The 21,600-nt window shown below is 35.6% G+C and overlaps 1 protein-coding gene across 1 annotated transcript in view; it reads left to right on the plus strand.

Moving 5' to 3' along the window:
- MCCC2 (methylcrotonyl-CoA carboxylase subunit 2) overlaps nt 1–21,600 on the plus strand; it is a gene marked incomplete in the record, with an annotated part of 97,316 nt that overhangs the window by 27,596 nt on the left and 48,120 nt on the right. Inside the window, 2 exon segments of the mRNA XM_074282204.1 lie at nt 15,043–15,155; nt 21,189–21,302. Coding sequence (XP_074138305.1) covers nt 15,043–15,155; nt 21,189–21,302 — 227 coding nt within the window.

Consider the following 21,600-nt stretch of genomic DNA (forward strand, 5'->3'; position numbering starts at 1 on the left):
GAACACCTGGTCAGAAGACCCATGTGTTCACTACCAAACTCCTTACTTCTCTTGGCTATCCATCAGCTTGGCTTGGCTTGACTACCCCAGGCTAGGGAGCCAGGTTAAAGAGCACCAGGTTAAAGAGAGCGACTGCTGTCTGCAGTGGGCTTATAAAGGGCCTGTGAGGTCACACACACAGCCAACTAGCGAGAGATTTGTCACCCATTAAGAAGCTATCTCAATATGGCCAAGATCTCACCCACAGGGCAGTCCTATATCTACAGAGAATATTTCTGGGCCACTCAAATCTCCTGTTGCACTGTGCCTACCTATTTAAAGGACCCTTACAATTCCCTTCTCTTGTTTTGCGGGAACCGCATCCTTACATGTGCTAAATCCCTTACAAATATTATCTCATTTGATCCTTTCCAACAGCCCAGTAAATAAGTGCTATTATCTACATTTTACATATGAAAAGACAAGCAAAGAGGGTAAAGTGACTTGCCTAAGTAACATAGCTAGCAAGTGTCTGAGGTTAGATTTGAACTCAGATCTTCTTTACTCTAGGCCCCATACCGTATCCACGGGACCATCTAGTTAACTCAGTGAAAATGGTGAAATGAGCCATTTATATGCATTATATTTCTTCAAACAAAAAACAGATCTGAAATTCCAGTCCTGCTATGCTATAGATTTTGTTTCCATATAAATCTTAACTCAATATTTTTGTAAGTGGCCTAGTTTCTTTTATCTTAAAATCAACATGTTAGAATAATTCAGTAAATTTGTATTAAGCAGATTTGTATGCCAAAAAACATTGCATATGTAGTATATATAAATCCTTTAGTGTTCATTTCCTATCTTGTAAAAATTTTATAGATAACTTTCTTAAAAATGTATTTTATTGAAAACTTATCTTTTTGTCACAGTCATGTCTTTGGGAAAAATTTTTTTCCTCACTCTAAAGTGAACCTTCTTGCAGAAAAAGCATTTGATAAAATCCAACATCCATTCCTACTAAAAACGCTTGAGAGTATAGGAATAAATGGACTAATCCTTAAAATAATAAGGAGCATATATTTAAAACCTTCAGTAAACATCATATGTAATGGTGATAAACTAGAACCTTTCCCTGTAAGATCAGGAGTAAAACAGGTTGCCCACTATCACCATTACTATTCAATATAGTACTAAAAACTCTAGCCTCGGCAATAAGAGCCGAGAAAGAGATTCAAGGAATTAGAATAGGAAATGAGGAAATCAAATTATCACTTTTCGCAGATGACATGATGGTATATTTAGGGAACCCCAAAGACTCTGCTAAAAAGCTATTAGAAATAATTCAGAATTTTAGCAAAGTTGCAGGATACAAAATAAGTCCACATAAATCCTCAGCATTTTTATATATCACCAACAAAATGCAACAGCAAGAGATACAAAGAGAAATTCCATTCCAAACAAATGTTGAGAGTATAAAGTATTTGAGAATCCATCTACCAAAGAAAAGTCAGGAATTATATGAGAAAAATTACAAAACACTTGCCACAAAAATAAAGTCAGATTTAAATAATTGGAAAGACATTCAGTGCTCTTGGATAGGCCGAGCGAATATAATAAAGATGACAATACTCCCCAAACTAATCTATTTATTTAGTGCTATACCAAATCAGACTCCCAAGAAACTATTTTAATGACCTAGAAAAAATAACAACAAAATTCATATGGAAGAATAAAAGGTCGAGAATTGCAAGGGAACTAATGAAAAAAAAGTCAGAGGAAGGTGGTCTAAGTGTACCTGATTTACAGCTATATTATAAAGCAACAGTCACCAAAACCATTTGGTATTGGCTAAGAAATAGACTAGTTGATCAGTGGCATACGTTAGGTTCACAGGGCAAGATAGTGAATAAAAATAGCAATCTAATCTTTGACAAACCCAAAGATCCCAAATTTTGGGATAAGAATTCATTATTTGACAAAAACTGCTGGGAAAACTGGAAATTAGTATGGCAGAAACTAGGCATGGACCCACATTTAACACCACGTACTAAGATTAGATCAAAATGGGTCCAAGATTTAGGCATAAAGAACGAAATCATAAATAAATTGGAGGAACATGGGATGGTTTACCTCTCAGACTTGTGGAGGAGGAAGGAGTTTGTGTCCAAGGGAGAACTAGAGACCATTATTGATCACAAAATAGAAAATTTTGATTACACCAAATTAAAAAGTTTCTGCGTAAACAAGATTAGAAGGGAAGTAACAAATTGGGAAAACAGTTTTACAGTTAAAGGTTCTGATAAAGGCCTCATCTCCAAAATATATAGAGAATTGACTTTAATTTATAAGAAATCAAGCCATACTCCAATTGATAAATGGTCAAAGGATATGAACAGACAATTTTCAGATGATGAAATTAAAACTATTTCCACTCATATGAAAGAGTGTTCCAAATCACTATTGATCAGAGAAATGCAAATTAAGACAACTCTGAGGTATCATTACACACCTGTCAGATTGGCTAAGATGACAGGAACAAATAACGATGAATGTTGGAGGGGATGTGGGAAAACTGGGACACTGATGCATTGTTGGCGGAGTTGTGAAAGAATCCAACCATTCTGGAGAGTAATCTGGAATTATGCCCAAAAAGTTATCAAATTGTGTATACCTTTGACCCAGCCATACTACTACTGGGCTTATATCCCAAGGAAATACTAAAGAAGGGAAAGGGACCTGTATGTGCCAAAATGTTTGTGGCAGCCCTTTTCATAGTGGCTAGAAGCTGGAAGATGAATGGATGTCCATCAATTGGAGAATGGTTGGGTAAATTATGGTATATGAATGTTATGGAATATTATTGTTCTATAAGAAATGACCAACAGGAGAAATACAGAGAGGCTTGGAGAGACTTACATCAACTGATGCTAAGTGAAACTAGCAGAACCAGAAGATCATTATACACTTCAACAATGATACTGTAAGAGGATGTATGCTGATGGAAGTGGATATCTTCAACATAGAGAAGAGCTAATCCAATTCCAATTGATTTATGATGGACAGAATCAGCTACATTGAGAAAAGGAACACTGGGAAATGAGTGTAAACTGTTATTTTTACCTTCTGAATCCAATTCTTCCTGTGCAACAAAAAATTCGGTTCTACACACATATATTGTATCTAGAATATACTGTAATATATTTAACATGTATAAGACTGCCTGCCATCAGGGGGAGGGGTTTGGGGGAGGAAGGGAAAAAATCTGAATAGAAGTAAGTGCAAGGGATAATGTTGTAAAAAATTACCCATGCATATGTAATGTCAAAAAAAAGTTATAATTATAAAATAAAATAAAAATTAAATTATAAAAAAATAAAAAAAAATAAAGTGAACCTTCCTTGTGAAAAGAAAAAAGAACAATTAAACAAAAAATATTTTCTATAGTGACTACATCTAACATTGGATACACCCTTCTACTTCATAACTCCCCCGACTTTTCTGCCCTGAGGAGAAAGGTTATTATATTACCTGTCTTCAGACTTCATTGGTTTTCTAGTTAGTCAGAGTTGGACTACCTCTTAGAAATCAGTCTGTTTACATTGTGGTGATTATTATGAAGAACTTACTTTTAAGATGCAAAGAACTTTTTAAAGTGACTGTAGTATTACTATAGCTTTGATAAATTTTAGTAACTCAGCTAATAGACCTTCTGCCCATCATCCCCATGCCAGTAAACACAGAGGCCTGAGCCTTTAATAGACTTTTTAAAAGTTTTGAATGACTGTAAGATTTTATTTCTTGAAAAGAATTCATATCCCTCCAGTATTAGCTCCATTAGCTCACATTTGTTTGCTCACTCTCATAAGGTTAGATAATTAATATTACAAAGCTTAGAAGAAATGGCATTTTAAATATCCCTATTGAGAAGTCTATGGTAAGTATCTGATTATATGTAAAACCAAAAATAAACATTCCCACAAAGTGGTCTCTGATCAGTGATCTTTTAGAATCAGGGTTATTTCCTAGGATAATGGTTTAATGAGGTAAAATAAGTTATCTAGTTGTTTCCTTACTTCACTACCTTGATTTCTCTCAGCTGTGTGAGCAGAGGTAGAAACCACAGATTTTAGAACTGGAAGAGATCCTAGGGACTATTTGGTACACTCTATATTTATGGATATGGAGACTGAGGCCCAATATGATTAAATTACTTGTCTAGGTTTTCATGGTTATTGTGAGTGATGTAGCCAGGATTTGAACCTCAGTCTTTTCATTTCAAACCTAGCACTCTTTATTTTGCACCCTGATAATAATGATGGGCATTTAAAAAGTGTTTTAATGCTTCTCTCTGCATTAGTTACACTTTGTGATCTTTTTTTCATGCTATATATTTTATGTTTACTTATCTGTATAGATGTTTCCCTCAATAGAATGTAATTTTGTTTCATTTTTATCTTTGTGCCCTTTATATTTTTGCATATAAAAAACATTTCATTCTTGTTGAATCAAAGAGTGAATAGATGGTGGAACTGTAGTCTCATTGATGGTCAGATTCCTTCCAATGATGCAGAGTGCAACGCAGTCTGTGGGATGGATGATGCACTCCCATAAATGTTTCACAAGGTCAGTCTGCTTACTGACCCAGGCCTTCCCTTTAGATTTTTTTTAAATATATTATGCATATGAATGAAACCTTCTTTCTGCCCATTGGTTATTTTCTGATTTTGCTCTTTGAATGGCCAATCTTTTTCTCTAGTCATACATCTCTTTGATCACAACCTTTATTCCCCTTCTCTGTGCTTCTCTGTTCCCCTTTTAATAACGTCTAGTTGTTTCTTTAGTGCTTGATATATTCTATGACATAGAACCATATAGCATCACTAAAAGAATAGTGATGTTATTTTTCGTCTTTCATACATATTTCCACAATTATCATGCTGCACAAGAAAAATCACATCAAAAAGGAAAAATGATCTACATTCAGTCCCCACAGTCTTCTCTCTGGGTACAGATGACTCTCTTCATCACAAGCCTGAATCATCTCATTGTTGAAAAGAGCCAAGTCTGTCAGGGTTGATCATCACATAATCTTCTTGTTGCTGTGTACAGTGTTCTCTTGGTTCTGCTCACTTCATTTAGCATCAGTTCATGTAAGTCTCTCCAGGCCTCTCTGAAATTATCCTGCTGATTGTTTCTTACCTAACAATAATATTCCACAACATTCATATACCATAACTTATTCAGTCATTCTCCAACTGATGGAAATCCACTCAGTTTCCAGTTTCTTGCCACTACAAAAAGGGCTACCACAAACATTTTCTCACATGTGGGTACCTTTCCCTCCTTTAAGACTTCTTTGGGATATAGGCCCAGTAGAAACACTGCTGGATCAAAGGGTATGCACAGTTTGATAGCCCTTTGGGCATAGTTTCAAATTGTTCTCCAGAATGATTGGATCACTTCACAACTCCACCAACAATGTATTAGTATTCCAGTTTCTCCACATCTCCTCCAACATTTATCATTACCTTTTCCTGTTATTTTAGCCAATCTGAAAGGTATGAAGTAATACCTCAGAGTTGTCTTAATTTGAATTTCTCTGATCAGTAATGATTTAGAGCATTTTTCATAAGAGAATAGCAATGTTATAAAAAGATGGGTTTCTGTCTCAGGGAGCAAATTTGGGTCACATAAAAGGCTTTTTACTTCAAAGGCTGTTCAGTCTGGTTTTTTTTTTTTTTTTTTTTTTCTTCCTGTCCATTCCTGGGTTCAATTCGTTTTCCATTCACAGTATCTATCCAAGATGAAGATATGATAGACCAACTATATGGATTGTCTATCCAACTATGTGCACCTAGTGACATAGGTAATTTTGTTTTTTCCTTGATAGATAATTAGATTAAATTAGTGAGTGATTATGGATTTAATGTAGGAAGTTCTGCAGTACTTTGGGACTTAATATGTTCTGCACAGAATCTGCAAACAGGAGCATCTGAAGCCTTATTATTGTAGAGAATCTCATTTTAATTTGAGCTCTGCAGGATTTTTTTCATTATTGTGCTCTGTTAGGATAAATCTTTGGTATTATACTTGATGTAGGGCACCATAATTTAGGAAGGACGTTGATAACTGAAGGAGATTAAGAATTAGGCAGACAAGATGTGAAAAGCCTTGAGTCTATGCCATCTGAGGATCAATTGCTAAAATAGGATTTGTTTAGATTGGAAAAGAGAAGACAAAGGAATCATAACTGTCTTCAGGTTTTTGAAGAATCATAATGTAGAAGTAGGGTTAGATTTGTTCTTAGAAGACAGAACTAGGAACTAGGAACTAAAAGTAGAAGCTGAAAAGTGACAGATTTAGACTGGATATCAGAAAAAATTTCCTAATACTTAGGATTATCTAAAAGTAGAATGGGAAGTCTTTTTTCTTTTCTGAGGCTGGGCTTAAGTGACTTGCCCAGGGTCACACAGATTGGAAGTGTTAAGTGTCTGAGACCAGATTTGAACTCGGGTGCTCTGCTCTATCCACTGCGCCACCTAGCTGCCCCTTGAATGGGAAGTCTTGATAGGAATGGATTCTTTGTCACTAGAGATCTTGAAACAAAGAGTGGATGAAGACTTGCTGGACTTGTAGGAAGGTTTCTTTTTTGTGTATGGGTTAGATTAGATAGCCACTGAGGATTTTTCCAATTCTGATGTTCTCTGATTCAGTGTAATATTTTGGTTGAGTAAGTGTCTCCTATTTTTTCTTTTTAATCTTACTTGAACATGTTGATGAACAAAGTTATCTTTCTTTCATCTTTCTCCTTTATGTATTTGGTTTAAATATCTATTTGCATAGATATTAAAAGTTAGAAATTTTTTCTTTGTACAAATATAATTTTTTTTGTTTTTATTTTCATTTTTTCCCCTTATAAATTGAAACATTAAAATAGATAAACCAATATTTACTAAACACCTATGTACTGCGTACTGCAGGGATCATAAAGACTTATAAACTATAGACTTTGCTCTTTGGGAGCTTGCAGTGCAAGTGGAGACACAATATATTGAGAAGTGAAATTATAAAAATATTTAATAATTCATAACCATTAGAGAGGCCACAAATGAAATAATTGAAAAAAGTGATTTATTCTGAAAAAAAGTGTTTTAACAAGTCAGAAGAGGAAGAGATGACTTTGAGGTGGGGTGTTTAGGGTGATATAATGTAGGATTTGGGCTGGATCATGAAATATGAATGGGTGATAATGGAGGTGATGATATTCTAGGTGGAACTGGCCTGAGCAAAAAATCCAGTGGTGGAAAGTTGTAGATTGTCTGGAAGATAAATGAGGTTCTGGTTATGGAGAGAGTTGAATGCCAATGATAAGTGATGTTAATCTCTTACACAATTTTTGGCATCTGTAGCTGTTTCTTGCTGGAGGGACACTTTCCTCATTTCTTTTATTATTTATGTATCATTTGGGAAATTATTTGTATTCCTATAGACTTTACAATGTTCTTTATATTTGAAATATGAGATTTTTATCTTCTAATCCTAGAGAAACTGAGGCAAGATAGAGATTAGAGAGTATTTAATTAAATGGGAGAGATATGGGACCAGATGGATCTATGGTTTGGTCCCAGGGCTGAATGAAACTATCATCTCCAAGAATCCTGCATCTAGCCAACCTCTAGCAGCCAATGCAAGTTCTCAATGACATATTATACACAGTAACAAAGGCAAGGGGGTGGAGTATAAACTCTCTTGAGCAGGAATCTCCAGGCAGGAACCATTAATTCAGTTCTGACAGGTTGGTGGGGGGTAGGACCATAAATTCTAACAAGCTGGGAGTTAAGGAAGTGTGTGACTCCAGACAGAAAGTCTGGAGTCCCCCTTTCTGAATTTACATATTGACAATTTGAAACCTTAGAGCAAATAGCCTTGAGTTATATCAGTCTTAATGAACCGGAGAGGGGGTTGCAACTAAGGGTATTGAGGTAGAACAATTAGGAAACTGAGGAAGGACCAATTAGGGAAACTGAGGCAGAACAATTTAGGGAAACTGAGGACAATTAAAAAAGAACTGTGTGGCACAACAATTTGAGGTAGTATCTGTAAAAATTTTACCCAAGTTTTCTGTTTTCCTTCTGATCTTGGCTATATTTATTTATTTTAAAACTTTTAAATTTAATATAATTGAAATTATCTATTTTATACCTCATTCTACTCCCTTTACTTTTTCTTTTTTAAAGGGAAAACAGATTTATTTCATGCAATGTAGAATTCACAATTATTACACCCCTATGTACTACTCTAACTTGGTAGCTCCCCTTAGAGCTACTCTTAATGCCCGTCTGTCAACGGCATGGCTAGGCCACACTTACCCGTCTTCGGGCACCAACCTGGATCCCATAGAGACAGACCACCAGGAGGTAGGGGTGAAGCAAAAGAGAACTTTATTCTTAGATAGCACATATTTAAACCCCCCTGATGATATGGGGGAAAGAGGGGGTCCTCTAGGAACCTGTCTTAATGGGATTGGCCCGAGACAAAGGAGGGAGGCATGCTAGGCTTTGAGAGCACTAAGGAGGGAGACGTGGTACCTGGAATCAGACACCGCCTCTTGGGGCTATGCCCCACCTCTACTTAGGACTTGCCTGAGCCTCAGAACCTCTCATCCCTCAGGTCCTCCCACATGCCTTGAACTGCATTCCTTGCTTCTAGAGGCTTTTAATACTAACATCTCCCCCTCTTTTATTAATAAGACTCATGTTGACAAATGAGAAGCTCTTCCATAAGCACTTCTAAAGAATTTTTTTAAGAATACATATAAAGCATCCTAGCAAAGTAGACAAAAGCAAAAGAAGCAACAATACAAAAATGGCAACATAGAGCCCATGGGATACAATAGAAGGGGTTGGGAAAAGAAGTATGTTGGATCCAATCACTAAGTTGGTCTGGCAAAGGTGGTCATCTCTCTGCTATGGCGCTGATTTGGGTGTCTCCTGGGTCATCTTCTCTTCTTCTTCAGCCCCTGTTTCAATAGAGGTAACTCTCCTTGTCCTTCTTTCTGGAATCCAGCGGCCTTCCCCATCAGGATCTGCAAGACAAATATCCCAGCCCTCTCCAAAGTACTAAGGATGGACCTTGCCAACGTCCTTCCTCGTCCTTCCAAAAGACCTTTTGAATATTCTCTAGCCCTTGAAGCATAGTTTTTATGGAATTTAGTTTTCTGTCCTGTCTATAAGATTGTGCCAAATGTATCATTCCTGGAGAGAGGCTGATATCCCTATCCAGGCACAAAAAATTATAAGTATATAAAGTCTTATCCACATCCACCTGTGTGGGCCATCGTGGGTTCTGTCTATTTAACTCCCCCTTTCTGTTTAACAAAGATGGCCTTCAGAGTATGATGGGTCTGTTCCACCAGGGCCTGACCCTGTGGATTATAGGGAATCCCTGTAACGTGCTTAATGGTGAATGTGGTAAGAAAGGTGGCCATCTGCTTAGAGGCATAAGCTGGTCCATTGTTGGTCTTTATGGTATTAGGAACTCGATGAGGGGAGAAGCAACTATATAAATGTTTAATGACTGAAGGAGTGTTCTCACAAGAGGCCACTGTGGCCCAAAGGAATCTAGAATAAGTGTCAATACAGACATGGATGGCCACACGGCCTACATGTATCACATCCATTTGCCACAAATCATTGGGGAATAAACTCCTGGAATTAACTCCTTTACTGGGTGTAGGAGGGAGAAGCTTGTAAGGATGCGGTTCCCGCAAGACAAGAGAAGGGAATTGTAAGGGTCCTTTAAATGGGCAACAGGAGATTTGAGTGGCCCAGAAATATTCTCTGTGGATATAGGACTGCCCTGGGGGTGGGATCTTGGCCATATTGAGATAGCTTCTTAATGGGTGACGGCTCTCTCACTGGTTGGCTGTGTGTGTGTGACCTCACAGGCCTTTTATAAGCCCACTGCAGACAGCAGTCGCTCTCTTTAACCTGGTGCTCTTTAACCTGGCTCCCTAGCCTGGGGTAGCCAAGCCAAGCCAAGCTGATGGATAGCCGAGAGAGGTAAGGAGTTTGGTAGTAAACACATGGGTCTTCAGACCAATGTTCATTAGGGAACCAACAAGTCAGGGCATCAAGTCAGAGCATTATGTGAGTAGGTATAATAAAGGGTTTTAAGATTACATGTGGCTGTTCTTGACTGTGCTACTGGTTATTAAACTACTGTTCAAGAAATTGTGGCCAGAGACCTTTGAAGGCCTCAGAGGAGGCGAGCCAGGTAGAGTTGACACTGCAAAGGTCAGTGGTCAAAGGTACTGTGTTAGGCCTAGGGCAGACTAGTAATTGTTACTGCCAGGAGGGCATGTTACAGAAACTGAGCACACTGCTTCCCTATCTGTTGGGCTTGTTCCCAGGTGAGGCCATAAAGGCTATGTAGAGAGTTAGCGGATAAGTGGAGAAAATCATGGGCACATTCAGGAGGTGTGGTGACCATGAGAAGGGAACGTTGTAAAGCATGGTCCACCACCTCATTGCCAACAAATATGTCTCCTGCACAGCATTGGTGAGAATATACATGCAGGATGTAAATGGGATGTTTCCTAGTCTGTAAAATCAGTTGCAATTCATCAAGAAGGTTAGCAATTGAAGAATTCTGAGACTGTAGGACTGTATCCTCAATGCCTATTAGCACTTGGACAGCATATAAGCTGTCTAATATGACATTAATGGGCTTGGGCATCTCTTACATCCTTTCAAGATGTCATATAAAAGCTTCATCAAAGAAATAGGAATATGGACATGAGCCCTTAACCATTGAATTTGTCCAACTAGTTTCTGAAATAGGTTCAGAGTATTCACCTTGTCTAATTATAAGTTAGGTATCTGATTAATAACTGCAGAAGTCCCCATGCGGGAGTCCCAGGTAAATGATGGGATACTTATATGGGATCTTTCCTGGGGATACCACCAGTCCATGTGGAGCAAGAATGCCGTGGTCTTTTTAAGCAGGGCAGACAGATCTTTCTCGCTGCTCATTGATAACAGTATATCATCCATATAAGGCAGTATCATGGCATGAAGCCACTCCTTCCTAATTGGCTCTAACACTTGCATTACGCACACCTGACATAAGGTGGGGCTATAACAAATCCCTTGGGGAAGAACTTTCCATTAGTAGTGCAAATCAAGTCCTACATTGTTTATAGAGGCAATGGTAAAAGCAAATCTTTTATTATCCTCTGGGTCCAGAGGGATGGAGAAGAAACTATCTTGTATGTCTATGACAGTAACTGGCCAGCCATGGGTACTAGATTAGGAGATGGCATGCCAGTCTGTAGGGCTCCCGTAGGTTCAATAGTAGCATTAACGGCCCTAAGGTCCACTAGCATTATGAATTTTCCAGATTTTCTCTTTTTAATAAATACAAGGCTATTCCATGGGCTGGATATTGATCCCATATGTCCAGCCTCCAACTGTTGTTTTATAATTTCACATAAGTTTGGGTTTTATAAACTGAGAAAGGCCATTGAGGTACCCAAACCAGAGTGTTAGATTTCCATGTTAATTGTGTGAGTGTGATATGAAACACCACCAAACACCCAATGACCCCAATTAAAAATCCTGTGGAGGTTGTATATAGATTGAGGCCCCACAAGCCTTCAATATGTCCCTGCCCCATAGCTTGTATCTGAAACTTGCAACTACCAGGGGTTGGAATATCTCCTGTTTGTCTGCAAACTTCCAGGGCAGGTCTTCTGCTGCAATCTCTTTAGATATAGCAGCTGTGAGGGCATTCATTTGAAAGGCACTGGAGCCCACATTCTCACATCTCTTTATCATGTCTTCCAGGCCAGCCTTCCCAGCTATGGTGAGCATGGCCTTCTGGCAATTAGTATTAGCATTCTCCCCTGTCAATTTCTGTATAAGGAGGCTGGAGGCTTCTCCTCTACCCACAGACCTCTCAACAGCCACCTGTAGGTAGGCCACAAAATCAGGAAAAGTTTCATCTGGGCCCTGTTTAATCCTAGTCATTGAGGGCTTCTGCTTTCCAGAAGCTTGAATTTTGCTAACTGCTCTTTGGGCACATTGAGACACAGGTGCATATACTGCTGCATCGTATTGCATTTGATCCTCATTTCTTTTATATTTTCCAGCTTTCTGTATTATTTGTCCTGAATTTGTCTAGGAATCTGCAAAGCCTTCACAAGCCAGCGCAAAGGGAGTGAACGGGAGACATATATCCTCAGGGAGAGCGGGGGACGAGGGGGAAGGCCATGCCTCAGAGATGGAGGCGACTTTCCCTCTGTTCGCTTTCTCCTCCCTCGTCTTATCACCCTCCTTTACTTCAAGGTCATATGTCTCTCTGTTTATTTTCTCATTACTCATCTTATCCCTGCCCCCTCCTGTTCTGTCATATCCACTTCCTGCTTCTTCCTTACTACTCTTCCTTCTTTCACGTCATATCCACCTCCTTCATCTTCCTGTTTATTTCCTGATTCTTTTCCACAGCTAACTTCTGCCGGCTCCATTTTATGGGCTGGTCCCCTGAGTGCCGGTTTACGACCCTCATTTGTTTTATAACTCTCATTTATTTTATGACTCCATTTGTACTTTATTATCTACTTTTAATGGATTGTGGCTTGCACCTTTTAAAGTGCCCCCAATCATTTGATGCCATTCCAGGATGGCTCCTGGAGTTTCTTTATCATAGGAAGCCATTTGATTACCTACTACCTCCCACTTTTTAAAATTCATTTCTAATTCTACTTGCTTTACTATTCTAGAAGCTTCTTTCCCTGGTACCTTCTGGTCTGGGACCGTCACAATAACCTGTCCCATTTTCCTAACTTTCTACTCACTTTAGAGCAGAGTTCTGCCTCTCTTCCCACCTGTAGACCTGCTAAAAGGTGAAGTCCTAGCCAAAATTGTCCCTGTTTGGGCGCCACTTATTACACCCCTATGGACTACTCTAACCTGGTAGCTCCCCTTAGAGCTACTCTTAATGCCCGTCTGTCGACGGCATGGCTAGGCCACACTTACCCATCTTCCGGCACAAACCCGGATCCCATAGAGACAGATTACCAGGAGGTAAGAGTGAAGCGAAAGAGAACTTTATTCTTAGATAGCATATATTTGTACCCCCCTGATGATATGAGGGAGGGGGGGGCGGTCCTCTAGGAACCTGGCAGAATGGGATTGGCTCAAGAAGAAGGAGGGAGGCGGGCTATGCCCTACCTCCACTTAGGATTCTCCTGAGCCTCAGAATCTCTCATCCTTCAGGTCCCCCCACATGCCTTGAACTGCATTCCTTGCTTCTAGAGGCTTTTTAACCCTTACAACAATAAGCTTATTGTTATGTAAAGGGGGGTAAAAATACCCACACATTTTGTCATAAATTTGTTCTGAAAACAATGGGCAACTAACTACCTTCTTTGAATAAAGAGGGAAGCCCCAGGTAAGGTTCCCTCCTAGACTTCTCTGGGCTACTTAGATGTACACTTTCCATGTACACTTTGTTGCTAAGTTTTACCTTAATATATCTTTAAAGCTCAGGAACCAGGGCCCACTCTTGCCTCTGAGTTCTGCTACAATAACTGTACTTTAAAGAGATTGAAATGAAGACTTATTGCTAATTTGCTAGCTGGATATAAAGCGTCACAGATAAAACTTCAGGAAGGTGGTAGTTTGCTCTCTATTCTTAAATTTATTATATATTTATTCATATTGGTCTCCTACACATAAATTGGTTTGTAATTTCTTTCATTAAATCTAGGTCATGTATCCATTTTGATCTTATCTTAGTAAATGGTGTTCTATATTGGCCTATGCCCAGTTTCTGCCATACTACTTTCTAGTTTTCCCAATATTTTTTAAGCCAAATAATGAATACTTATGTCAAAATCTTAAGTATTTACACTTGTCAAATAGAAGGTTGCTATTATTTATTTGCTGCTGTAAATTGTGACTACTGTGAACCATTGATCTACATTTCTATTTCTTAGTACTAGATAGTTTTGATAATTATTGCCTTATAATATCTTTTAAGATCTGGTATTGTTAAATCTTCTTACTCTACAGTTTTTTCATTAGTTTCTTTGATATTTTTGACTTTTTGTTCTTCCAAATGAATTTTGTTAAACTTTTTTTTTTTTTTTTCTAATACAGTAAAATAACTTTTTGGTTGATTGGGATAGCATTGAATATATAAATCAGTTGAGGTAAAATTGTCATTTTTATTATATTGGCTCTGCCTACCCATGAATAATTAATATTTCTCCAGTTATTTAAACCCGATTTTATTTGTTTAAAAAGTGTATTATTATTATTATTATTATTTTTTATAATTTTGTTACTATAGTTTCTGGGTTTGTTTAGGCAGATATATTCCCAGGCTTTTTTTTTTTTTTTTAAATACTGTTTAGAGTTATTTTAAATGGAGTACTTAGTACTTTTTACTATCTCTTCTTGCAGGACTCTTTGTGAAATATAGGAGTGTTGATGATTTATGTGGATTTACTCTATATCCTGATATTTTGCTAAAATCATTAGTTGTTTCAGTTAACTTTTTTCTTAGGTCTTTGAGATTTTCCAAATATATTATCACATTGTCTGTAAGAAAAGAGTATTATTATCTCATTCCCTATTATGATTCCTTCTATTTTTTCTTTTCTTATTGCTATTGGTAGGATTTCCAATTCAATATTGAATAATAATGGTGATAGTGGGCATCCTTATTCCATATCTGATCTCATTGGGCAGGCTTCTAGTTTATCTCATTTTTTTATAGCTTTAGATAAATGCTTTTTATCAATTTAAGGAAAAATCCATTTATACCAATGCTTTCTAGTATTTTTAAAAGAAATTAGTGTTGTACTTTATCAAAAGCTTTTTCTGCATCTATTGATATAATCATATGATTTTTAAAATTTTCATTATTGATATAATCAATTATGATAATAGGCCACCTTATGTTAAAACAAACCTGAATTCCTGATATAAATCTCATTTGGTCATAATATATAATCTTTGTAATATATTGTTATAATGTTTTTATTATCTTTAGTTGATTCAGGAGGTGCAAACTTACCTCGACAAGCAGAAGTATTTCCAGATCGAGATCACTTTGGTCGCATATTCTATAATCAAGCAATTATGTCTTCTAAAAATATTTCACAGGTAATTAAAAATTTTTATTATGAACTTAATGATTATGAAATAAAATTTTCAATTTGCAGAGAACAAAAGAATTATATGTGAAACCTGAACTGTTAATATAGAATATATTTTTTAAAGTATGTATTAATTTAATAAGGTAGTAACAGAATTTCCCTTATGTGTACCTTTATGAAACTTTTGGGTTTTTTGTGCATTTTAAAATATTTTACTAATTTTTAAGAATATCTCTGCTACTCACTAATTATTTCTTCCTGTTTCCCCTTACTCCTCCATTGTAATAAATATAGTCAGGCAAAAAAAAATTAATGTTCTTTCCATGAATAAAAATGAATGCTTCATTCCACATTCATTTTCCATCACATTTCTAAGGAGAAATGAGAGGATGCTTCATCATCAACTAAAGTCTTTTAGAGTTGTTTTCCTTTACATAACTGTGCTTTTTTATTTTAACTTCATCCATTTCAAAACTGTTTTGTAGCGTACTTCTTATGGCCTGTTGTCATTTTCCTAGAGCCTACTTATACAGTCCTTTTTGTTCTCAATCTTTTTTACAGCTCATTTAAAGAAGGATTTACCTTAGTCAGAAGCTAAAAGAGATGGCAGTGGAATCAGACAATTTTATGTTTGTAAGAAAATAAGAAATTTCAGGACACAAGATTAAGTATGATATATACTGGTATAATAGCATCAATAAAAACTTAACAACTATTGACATTTATTTGGTAGTTTACAGGTTTTTTTGGAATGAATTATTGGATGGTCAGCTGAAATCTGTTGCTCTAACTAAAAGGTATACTTTCCAGTTAGTCTGAGTATTATGTTGGATCTTAAGTAACTCATATTTTATGGTACTTTCCCCCAGATGCCCAGAGCTCTTTTTATCTTATTTAGCTTCACATTATTATTATTTTGTTTGTTTGTTTTTTGTTTGGGCTAAATTCAGCGGCTTTTTTCTCAGTCCTTATTCTACTTGACTACTTTTCAGCTTCTAATGCTGATCATCTCTCTTCTTCCTAGACTTCTTGACTTCTGTAACACTGCTGCTCTTCCTTGGTTCTCCTCCTTCCTGTATGATGATTCCTTGTTAGCCTTCATTGTTGGATCATCCTCTTTCTCTGTTAGCCAATTGAGTCATTTCTAAATTGTGTCTTTTCTTCTCCCTCTCTACTCTGTTTTTTGGAAATCTTACCATCTCTCACAGGATCTATGAAGATCGCTCCCAAATCTCTAGCTCTATTCTTTCTTCTGAATGTCCATTTTAAAGTGAATGTGAGACATTTCCACATGGATGTTCCTTAGATATGTGAAATCCAACATATTCAAAATAGAATTCATTATATTTCCTGAAAAACCCATCCTTCCTCCAAACTTACTTGTTTCTGATGATAGTCTCATCATTATTTTAGTCACTTAGATTTGCAACCTTGGAGTTTTCTTTGACTTCTTTTTTTCTTATTGTCCTATATTTAATCATTTGCCACATTTTATTGATTCTGCTTTTTTCATCTGTTCCCTTCTTTCCACTTACTTTACTTACTTTTTATCCGAGGCCCTTATTGCCTCTGATTTGGTTTATTGTAATAGCATTCTAATTGATTTCCTTACTTCTAGTATTATTTCTCTATTCATAGCCATCATCTATCTATACTAACTGCTGAAATGGTATTATTGAATCACAGATCTGACTATGTCAGCTCCCTACTCAGAAATCTTCAGTGATTTCCTTTTGCTTCTTGGATAAAGGCTAGACTTCTCACTTAAAGACTGTCACAGTCTGACTTTTACCTACCTTTCTAGGTTTCTTTCTTTCTTTTAAAAAAATTTATTACTATTTTGTTTTTTGTTTTTTTAAAAACATTTACAGATTACTCTCACTCTGTGAGATCTGTTCTAACAAAGTACAACAGTTAAGCAAAACTAAGAATATAGTGACCTTATTTGAAAAAGGATGAAACAATTCGCATACTACCCTTCTACTATTGTTTTAATTTAAAAAAAATAGCAAATGTTTTCTCTTCTTCCTACCCCTCTGCCCACTGGGGAAAAAAAAGAGAATTTTAATATTATCTTCCTTATCTGGTCAAACTGGACTATTAGCTCTTTTCTAGACACTTTCCTACATACCAACTCTTAAATTTGGGCTTTAACAAAGATGATTTTTTTTTTTTTTCAGAGGGGATAAGGGGCAGTGCCTTGTCTGATTGACTTCTATTCATTCAAGTCTTTATTCCCCCAGTGTTAATGTATTCTTTCCCTCTTGAAATGATTATGTGTTAATTATTTTATACATATTTGGTATTTATTTCTTGTACATGTTGTATTATTACTCTCTTGGAAAGTAAGCTTTTTGATGACAGGGACAGTTTAATGTTTGTATCTGCTACATATATATCTATATATATCTATGTGTGTATATGCTATCTAATAAATACATCTCTGCTTTTATTTGAAAGTTCCTATTCAGGAGTGTGCTATCATAGTTACATATACACACATATAAAAATAATTATTTATATATATGTATATGTTTGTGTATATATACATATAAAGATCTATATATTTATGTATGTTCAGAATTAGCATTTCATTTAATAGTCCCTCATTTGGGCTTGAATAGTAGTTTTGCCGCCAGTAGAATGTATTGTCATATTAGGAAGTATGTTGAAGAATGCTAATTGAATTTGGATGCTGTCTGAGAATGGTATCTTGTAGAAAAACATTAGGAAATTTTGACCCTCATGGTTCCTATTCCTTCCTTGCCCCACCCCAATTGCCTCATTTGTCATATTTGGGGAGTGGAGAGGGGAAAACATTTGCAACAGAAATGCTTTGGATATAATGAGAACTGAACAAAAATTTATTTATTATATGTTTATTATTTTATATCTTTATCTTATTAAATAAATAAAATTAAATATTAGTATATTTTATATTGTGCATAATAAGTAAATGATAAATATTTATTGAATTGAATCAAAATCTTGTAGAGTTTTTTTCCCTTCCATATTTCTGGGCTACCATAAAACCCCATTTGTGATTTTGGCAAATATTTGATTGATTTATAAGTAAATTTTCATCTTGAATGTATGAACAGTTATTATCTTATAAATATATTCAGAATTTTTCCTTGAAACACTTATGAACAGAGCTTGTTCCTGTTCCTTTCTGGGAGTGTTTTTGGTATACATTTTTATTAAATTGTTTAGTTTTCATCAGTTACAGAGTGATATTTTTGTTTTGTTTCTGGAGTGTTGTGGTATTTTTATTTTTTCTGGTGTTAAAGCAGAAGAGATTACTTTGGCTATATAAATGTAAACACTTGAGGATTATGGGATTAGAGAAGAAAATGTGTCTGGAGGGACTTTTGATGCAGCTTTAGCAATATGGTTTAATATATATCCTGAAATATATATTCTAGTATTTTTTCCATTTTTCATTTGTGTTACTTTTCTACCATATGACAGATCTTACAGGTTTTTCCTTGAGAAAACATTTAGCTTCTTTTTTTTAGTCTTTTTTCTCTTTGCCAGATTGTTCTACTTTTGTTTTTCTCTCATTTTTGAAAACTTGACTGAAAATTTTTTCTCTTTTCACTTTTCCCCTCCTTTCAGATGTCACTTAGCTGTGCTATTTTGTACTTAATTCTTTTCATCTTTTTTCCACCTATAAATAATTCCCTCTTAGACTCTTACATCATTATTAAATTTCTCAAATTTTCCTTCTTTTGGGTAGTGAAATGTTTTGAGCTGAACCTAGTGTTCTAGTTTGAAGAAAAGGTTGACAGTAATTCTACTGACCTTTATTTTTTTTTAAATGAAATATCTTGACAGATACCAAGGTACAGTTCAACACACAATTTTCTTTTGTACACGTTAAAATAAATTGGAGAGGCATCATTACTTTCATTTATGATAACTTTTTTTTATATGGGGGAGAAAAAAGCTTCCTGTTGACTTTTGCTTAAAATAAGTAGTGAAAATTTTTAAGTTTTTTTATTTGGAATAATATCACTATTGAGATTTCCTTTTGTAATCTTTCTTCAGCAGATATTTGCATGCCCCTAAGGAAAAATAATGGTGGGTTTTTTTGATAGCTGTGACATATTTCACCTACTATGATTAAGTGGTTAATCAAATTATTAATTTATACTTTATGCTTATCAGTTAGTTAACCATCTATTCTTTGTGCTATACTGAATGCCAACAAGAAGTTTTATATAATAATAATTTTGTATTCATAATATGTCTTATTCAAAGGAACACAAAACGTTTGCAGATCTCATTTTGTTCGTCTTCCCAATAAACCTGTGTTACTACCATAACCTCTTCTACTAGTTTTAGTTTGCATTTACTATAACTAGACTATTTGAGATACAGTTTTGAGGAATGTTTATTTGCATGGAGGAAATTAATGATGGGCAAAATAGACCCTTTAAAACCATACCATTCTTTTTTTTCCTGAGGCAATTGGGGTTAAATGACTTGCCTAGGGGTCACCAGACGGAAGTGTTGTGTCTGAGACCAGATTTGAATTCAGGTCCTCCTGACTTCAGGGCTGGTACTCTATCCATTAAACCAATTAGCTGACCAATCATACCATTCTTCAAAAATAAGATAACAATTGACATTTCCTACCAAACACTCAAATGAGATCCTTTTCAAAATATATTCCTTAAAAAACAGCTAGTTTGTTATGCCTCTTACAAGATTTTAATTTTAATTTGATTATCAAATTTAAATTGCTTCATGATACAAGCAATTACTGTTGACCATTACTGCCTTCCTATGTTGATTTTGCTTATATTTGTTTATTATTTTGGCTTTGTTTTCTATTTTCTTAATTAATTCACTAAAGTTTTTCTATATTTCTTTGAAATTGTTATATTCATTTTTAACTTATTAAAGCATTTTGCCCCAGAGAATTTCAAATTCATGGTTTCATTTAAATATTCCCCTTCTTTAGTCTATCATATACACTCACTGACATATCACAATTTTGTGATACCCTAGCCCAGGGTATCTCTTATGGGTTATGTGTAATTTACTGGCTTTGCAAGGTATTCTACATTTAAGACCTCCCTCTCAACCTCCCACAATCTCTTATTTCCCTTTTATTGAACATACATACTAAAACCTTACTTTTTATTTAAATAAAAACTTTTTATTTTTCAAAATACATGCAAAAATAGTTTTCAACATTTATCCTTACAAAACCTTTTGTTCCAAAATTTTTTCTTGCCTTCCCCCACCTTCTCCCTAGATAGCAAGTAATCCAATATAGGGTAAACATTTGCAATTCTGTTAAATATATTTCCACATTTGTCATGTTGCTCAAGAAAAAGCAGATCAAAAGGGGGAGGGGGAAACATGAGAAAGAAAAAAAAAAACCAGGCAAACAACCAATTAAAAAGGTGAAAATACTATGCTTTGATCCACATTTAATCTCCATAATTTGTCTTGATCTTTCCCTTACAAGTCTATTGTAATTGCCTTGAATCATCTCATTGTTGAAAAGAGCCAAGTCCATAACAATTGATTGCCACATAATCTTGTTATTGCTGTGTACAATGTTCTCTTGGTTCCACTCACTTCACTTAGCATCAGTTCATGTAAATCTTTCCAGGTATAGCTCGACTTTTAGATAAATATATATTTAATTTCTTTATGAGAAAAGGTTCTACCACCTATCCTAGATTATCTTTCTTTTAAACTCTCCTGTTAAGATATTGGCACCTAAAAGTGACCAGTTTTTGTCCATGCCTACTTTGTATGCCTTAACACAAGCCAGATATTTAAGTCTCTTCACTAGCATCATATTCTCTTAAAGAAGTAATGAAAATGTCCCCATATTAAAGTTGAGGTACAGAGACTAATTGGTAGCCTGTTTTGGTTGTAGCAACAAATGCGAGGATAGAATTGGGGTCTTTAGAGCATCAGTCCTGATAACACCATTCTGCCTTTTGATTTACCCTATTGATTTACCCTACAGAATTATGATTCTGTAGTTTGTATTTTGTATGTGTTTGAATTCCAGATAGCAGTGGTAATGGGATCCTGTACAGCAGGAGGAGCTTATGTTCCTGCAATGGCTGATGAAAGTATCATTGTTGGCAAGCAGGGTACCATTTTCTTGGGAGGACCTCCCTTGGTAAGTGAATAGTCTTTTGTAATCATCTGATTTATAACATTTCACATTTTTTGTACTAGAGGGAAAAACCACAGAGTCTGCTAGATTGGAATTCTCTTGAATTACCATCAGCACTGTACATTTTAGGACTTTAAATGTTTGTTGAATTGAATTGAAGATTTGGAAGTTTCATTTTTATTTTTAACAAATTTATTAGTAACATTTTCTTTAAGGACGTAGGATTCCTGGTTTTTAGAATACAAATAACATTTGGAGGCTTACATTTTCATCAGCTGTCTCTATTTCCCCATCTGTAAAT

The sequence above is a fragment of the Sminthopsis crassicaudata genome, chromosome 1 (assembly GCF_048593235.1).
Source record: "Sminthopsis crassicaudata isolate SCR6 chromosome 1, ASM4859323v1, whole genome shotgun sequence".
Classification (NCBI taxonomy): domain Eukaryota; kingdom Metazoa; phylum Chordata; class Mammalia; order Dasyuromorphia; family Dasyuridae; genus Sminthopsis; species Sminthopsis crassicaudata.